Here is a 6,000-nt window from a genome sequence, read left to right as displayed (position 1 = left end):
TTTCATTTTATTTTTCCCAAAAAATAAAAAAGGAAAAGGGGGGAAGATAAGCATTTCAAAAATTAAAATTATAGATATTATAAGATGATGATAATATATGGAGAGATAATGAATTTACAAATCATAGTGATGTCCCTTTCATCCTAATCTTTCTACTTCAGAGGTGTTAAACTTAAACCCTATGCTCTTGAAGTCAGATTATATATTCCTAAGAGTAATTAAAAAATCTAGAGATTATTTTGTGGAATTTTTTTTTTTTTTTTTTTTGTGGACTCACTCCAATTGCTTGCAGTTTAATGAGCTAAGCAATGTAGTTCACTTTGCATTTCTTCCACCAGCAAGCTGAAGATTGCAACCTCTATTTCAATGCCTATTTCTCCTCTCGGCTCCTTATTTCTGTTCCATCCATCAACTTCTTCTTTCAAATCTTTCCCCACCATCACGTCGATGGCATTCGAGTCTACCCGTTTCCACAAATCTGGTCTCATGTACACCCTCTTCATTGTCTCTTCTCTCTTCTCTATCGCAACTATGTTCCTCTCTTCCTCAGTAATGAGATTGCAGACGAGTGTCTTTGTATCTCTTGAGGGTCGATTTTGGAACCTTGAACTGTCATTGCCCTCTTTGTTGTGTTGTTTGATGTCCTTTTCGTATTCTTCTACTTCTTCCTTGAGATGATCAATGTCATCGCCATCACTGAGTTCGTCTTCATCTTGGTCTTCGTCGTTTAGTAGAAATGTCTCGAGTTCTAAGGGGTCTAGTTCTGCTAGCCTCTCGAATCTTCGAAGTTTTTTCAGTAGCTGATGCTTTGCCTCTGAAAATAAATATTACATGAACAGATCAGGATTAACTTCGCATTCATTGTGAACCTATGCCTTCTTGACATCAACTTCAAGTTTTACTTTTACCAAAAATGTAAGATCAGTTTAAATAACCCTGGAAGAAGGTGAAATGAAAATTTGAAATATTGGTCGAAAATTCGACAATTATACCGTTTTAACTGCACACAAAGACAAGTAGGGCCGCGTCTATGACAATAATTTATAGTAGACTTTGTGCCAAGCTCAAGTTACTGAAATGTACTAACAAGGTAGAAAACTTTGTGGTTGTGATTATTATCGAACACCTTCTAATTGCAGACAAAGACAGACATCTTTGTCACGTCAAATTTCGAAATCGACTGAGTGTTTCATTTTCGGTAAAGAGCAGATCAGTAAATTTAAAAAGAGTTTGAAGAAGCGACAATGCAAAGAATAGAATTTGGAATCTCAAACTCAAATGCAATCATATGCCAAATGAAAAGGATGAACTAGACAGTCTAGCTATTTCTTAATGCAACAAAGACAACTTTGACTGATGAAGTGCATATGCCTAGTGACTAGAACAACTCATTATCATGCATTCACAGAGTGGTCAGTGATATGCTTCAAAATCCCTAATAAATACACAAAACAGTAAGAAAGAAAACCGGACGAGCAGGGCGGGGGTTGGGGGGACCTTGTTCTGAAGTACAGACAGTGATGATAGCATTCGAAAACAATGAATAAATTGGTTCAATGATTGAACAGCCTAATAAATAGAAGAGGACTCCCACAATTATAGCACCTCTCTTACAGCAAAATGTGGGTCAGATTTGAAGTTTTGAAGAACAAGAAAAATAAAAGGACCAGACCTCCAAAGCATTTCTCCTACAGAAGAGACCATCCAGGCGAAAACGAGTGTTCAACAATACCTTTGTGCTGATATTTATCGTGATGTTGCCATCAAACATTTTTGCACTCTTTCCCTTCATTCTAGTACATATTTACCTAAATTCAAAAGTTTGTTCTGGTTTCACCCCTACCCTACCAAAGATGCAAGTTTTCATAACTTAGCACACCAACAAGCTTATGAGTTGTGAAGCTCTATTAGCCATTTCTATAGAGCATAACAGACATACATTTGTATCAATAACCGATATCAAGTTTGACAGAACCTAAATACAAATGCCACCGATTATGACTGCACAACAAACTCGAATCAAGACAGAAAAACAAAATTAATATATGTTTCCTACAGAGAATTAGCAGTTGGGTTGAATCATGCTTACATACTTTGTACAATGGCGAAGCTGCGTTCCAAATTGTAATCATCCTCGTCCTCGCCATCCTCGAAATTTCCTTCGTCGTCGTCCTCAAACGGAGGATCCAATACCGACACGGGACTGCTCTGTTCTTTCTCTTCCTCCTCATCCTCAGCCGGCAATTTTTGCAAGCTCTCTACATCATTGGCCTGTAAATTTGTGTGAAAACAAGGCAAAGAAAAGTTCAGAAACTAACAAAAGGAAATGAGTGTGAAAAGGGATCTTTAATTTAGTTGGTTTTAGTAAAGTTGTTGATTTACATAATCTTCACTTTACTGGGTTTTTTTCCCCCTGCTTTTTTCTCTTCTAATTATTATAATGAAGCCAAGGCCAAAAGAGAAAATGTTTAATTGTAAGAATAGGGTAAGAATACAAAGGAAAATACAAAAGGGGGGTTTGTCTTTTTCTTGGAGGGTCATAATTTTCCGGGAAAAAGGAAAGCGTGGAATTGAAAATGAGAGATTTATCGGTTTGCTTGTCAAAATTCAGAGTCATTTTGGTGGGGTTGACGTGTTTTGACGCCTGAAACTGCAACATTCCAACGGTAATTTCAGAGAATTTACACAAAACTGCCGACGGTTGGTTGTTTCGGGTGAACCCCAGTTCATAAAAATGCAATTCCTAAGCCAAGACATTTTAGGATGAAACCCAAAAGCAGTAATAAAAATGAGTAAAACCTGATGGTCTAGGCGAGCCGGAGAAGACACCGGTGAAGAGAGCTCTGGCGTCCGGTGACCGGGTGAAGAGCTCGATTGAAGCACGAACCGAAAAGGACTATCGCATAAATTACTCTCACAGAAATCAAAGCCTGTTACATTACTCAGCCGAAAAACAGAGTCGTTCTCTTTCTCGTTCTCCTCGATCGCCATTTTCGCCGGCAATGGCGGGCCATCACGGGGGTCGTTTATCCGACCATCGCCGTGGATCTCTCGCTTCCGAGAACGGCTCCGATGAGTCAAACGCTTAAGAAAAGAACCCAAAAGGCCTAATCCATTCGATTTTCCAAAGGATTTGGATCTCGCAGCCGTTGACTGTTTCTGAATCCTCAAAGCAGCTTCCAAAAGAAGTCCAGCCGTTCTAGCCGGAACATGAAAGAAAACAGGATTGGGGCTTCGATAAGGGGTTTTTACCGGAGACTGAAACCCAAAAAGCGGGGATGAGTTAGCAAGATCAGGGGAATGGTTGAAAGAGAAAAAACAGGTGCTCCTGCAAAATTTAGCTGAAAAATCAGGGGAATGGGAAATGGGTTTTGGGTTTTTGAGATGGAAATGGGATTTGAAGGAAGAGCGCTTGAGAAGAGAGCGTCTGTCATTGATGAAATTGGAGAGAAGAAAGGGTTCTTGATCCTGTTTCAAAAGCTCGTGTAAGTGTTGCTTTCGAGCCATGGGAGTGGCAGAATGTCTGCAAAAGAGTAGAGGAAAGCTAAATGGAGAATTGTGGATTGGGGTTAAAGGAATGAATTTGGAGTAAGAAGAAGTTGAAGAAATTTTTGAAGTTTCAGTGGAGAAAAAGGTGAGTGTGGAAGAAGTTGACACAAATAGAACAGAGCAAAAGAAACAGAGAGAGGGGAATGTGGAGAGAAGGACTTGGCTGAATCAAAATCAGGGTTGCGCCAAATATCTAATTAAATAAATTTTTTAGTATCTTAACCCTATAAAATTTTGTATTTATTTCCTCCCTAAACTATTCTAAATTATAAAGCTACCCTTTCTTTTCTTTTTTTCATTTTTATTTCTTATTTTTTATTTTTTATTTTTTATTTTTTATTTTTTTCATTGATAATTAAGGTTATTTTATATAAAAATTAACTAAACTATTCAAAAAAAAAAAATAAAAGATTAATAAATATTAATACATATACATAAATTCATGTCTCATTTTTTATCACTAATAAATTATAAAGAAAATTTATGTATTAAATAAAAACAGACAAAAATAGTTTAAGAATAAATCTTTTGATTTGATTCTTAAATTATATTTTTTCATTAAATTCATTTTGATTGCTCATACTTTCAATTTAGTCACTGTTACATAGAAAAACATTTTGTTTTCTCTCCTAAAATATTTACAAAGATACGATATTATTTACAAATTTTAATACAAAATAAGTATATAATCATGGAATTTTTTTTAATTTAATTTGTTATATATTTAAAGAGAGTATATTTGTCCTCGTTGAGACTGAGAAATGATATTACAAAATGAGATCTCATAAGGACATTTTCTTTCAAAAAATTGTCAATTTAATCCAACATTTGAAAAATATCAAAATTAAAATGGATTAAATTTGTAAATTAACCTAAAATTTAAACTTAGGCTTAATATGTCAAACTCTCTCAAAGCCAAGATTAAGTCCTATGAAAGCTTTATTTTGTTTAGCCCTTCCAACCAACAAAGTTCTCAATCAACGAAGTCTTATTTGTTAAACGTAATTTTGTAATTTCTAAATAATTTTTTTAGCTTTTCGATATGATTTTTTGAAATCTATAATATGAATTGTCTAAAGGTATAATTTTTAAGAATAAGTAACACAATTTTTTAGATCGTAAATTATTATACTTTGAAGAAATGTATGGACATGCATAAATGAAAGCATTCTCTAGTTTGTGTATTTTAAACTTTATCTCAAATTTTCTTCCTTTGTTGAGAAATGAGAAAGGGTTTGTCACAATAAATAAACTAAAGAGTAATGAAAGCAATATATAAGATTATTAGAAAAGCATTTAATTTCTCTTTCACTAATGTTTTATTTATTTAACATATGTGATTGTCACATCATCACTTATTAATCAAATCAAGTGTTATTTAAAAACATTTTAAACAAAAGCCACCCTTATACGCTAATTGATATCAAAATGAGTCATAAGACACACAATTTAAAACTCTTTATTTTCAAACCACGAAAAGCACTTATAAACTAGATATAATTATTTGACCTAGATATTAGAGACAAATCAATTAATTAAAACAGAAAGAGTAAAATCCAAGGAGAGATAGAGAGAAAGATTTAAAGGTTTTTGTTCACATGATCGTGTATGCCATTATTGATTTAGAAAAATGGGAAGAACACAATTAATTAAACTAAATGCTTTTTTTGTGAGGAAATCTAACAAGAAAAGAAAAACTAATGTATTATTGTGGGAAAAGTATATGATTCATTACACTGTGAGCTGCTAATAATAATATTTTGCTACTTGTTTTTAATTCATTGATTTCTCTATCCTCTCTCTCTCTCTCTCTCTCTCTCTCTCTCTCTCTCTCTCTCTCTCTCTCTCTCTCTCTCTCTCTCTCTCTCTCTCGAATTACATCTTCCATTGCTAACTTGTGAAGGTGAGAGGAAGAAGAAAATATAAAATAATAGCAATTGCAATTTTAAAAAAATGGTCTCAACTTGTTTGAATTTTTCATTTGATTTTTGAAGTTTTTCGGTCTAGAGTTTGAAATTTGTTTGTACTATGTGAGATTAAACGACGAAAAGAACGCTTCATTTGAAAAAAAAATCAAAAAGGAGTTAAATAATGTCAATGTCATGATTTAGGTTAGATCAATACCGATCCAATACTCTCCACTTATAGAAATTTAGAAATCAATTTCAAACGTTAAGAGTCCACGAGAAGTCAAATGTTGAGATCAAATCAAAATATCTATTTTTTTTCTCAACTTTTAAAAGATAAAAAGAATAAATTGGAATGAAATTGAATTTGTAATAAAGAATATAATTTATTTATAGACACATTGAAGAAGAAAACACATATCTTGCATATTTTAATGTCCCTTCTTGTACTTCCATTTTTTATACAATTTTTCCCCTCCATAAGAATGCAATTCTTATTTATTTCATCCAACTATGGCTTTTCTTTTAAAATAAATAAATAACA

General features: G+C 33.5%; 1 protein-coding gene across 1 annotated transcript; it reads right to left on the bottom strand.

Annotated features, from left to right (window-relative positions):
• Nucleotides 1–53: 53 nt before the first annotated feature.
• Nucleotides 54–3,745, bottom strand: LOC103504463 (uncharacterized). Its single transcript, XM_051084136.1, has 3 exons — nucleotides 2,800–3,745; nucleotides 2,094–2,271; nucleotides 54–814 (listed from the first exon to the last, which is right to left on the bottom strand). Exons 1-3 carry the CDS (start codon nucleotides 3,505–3,507, stop codon nucleotides 294–296), a joined length of 1,407 nt encoding a protein of 468 aa, XP_050940093.1. The 5' UTR covers nucleotides 3,508–3,745; the 3' UTR covers nucleotides 54–293.
• Between the last annotated feature and the right edge of the window lie 2,255 nt (nucleotides 3,746–6,000).

The sequence above is a fragment of the Cucumis melo genome, chromosome 4 (genome assembly GCF_025177605.1).
Source record: "Cucumis melo cultivar AY chromosome 4, USDA_Cmelo_AY_1.0, whole genome shotgun sequence".
NCBI classification, from domain to species: Eukaryota; Viridiplantae; Streptophyta; class Magnoliopsida; order Cucurbitales; family Cucurbitaceae; genus Cucumis; species Cucumis melo.
The sequence above is the reverse complement of the archived record's forward strand: the minus strand, read 5'-3'. Positions and strand labels throughout refer to the sequence as shown.

Bases quoted from the DNA above. Each gene is read 5' to 3' on its own strand.
- LOC103504463 (XM_051084136.1), bottom strand. From the start codon at position 3,507: ATGGCTCGAAAGCAACACTTACACGAGCTTTTGAAACAGGATCAAGAA. The intron at 2,272-2,799 runs GTTTTACTCATT...ACAAATTTACAG, and splicing joins CGGCTCGCCTAGACCATCAG to GCCAATGATGTAGAGAGCTT. The intron at 815-2,093 runs GTATGTAAGCAT...ATTTATTTTCAG, and splicing joins CAGCTTCGCCATTGTACAAA to AGGCAAAGCATCAGCTACTG.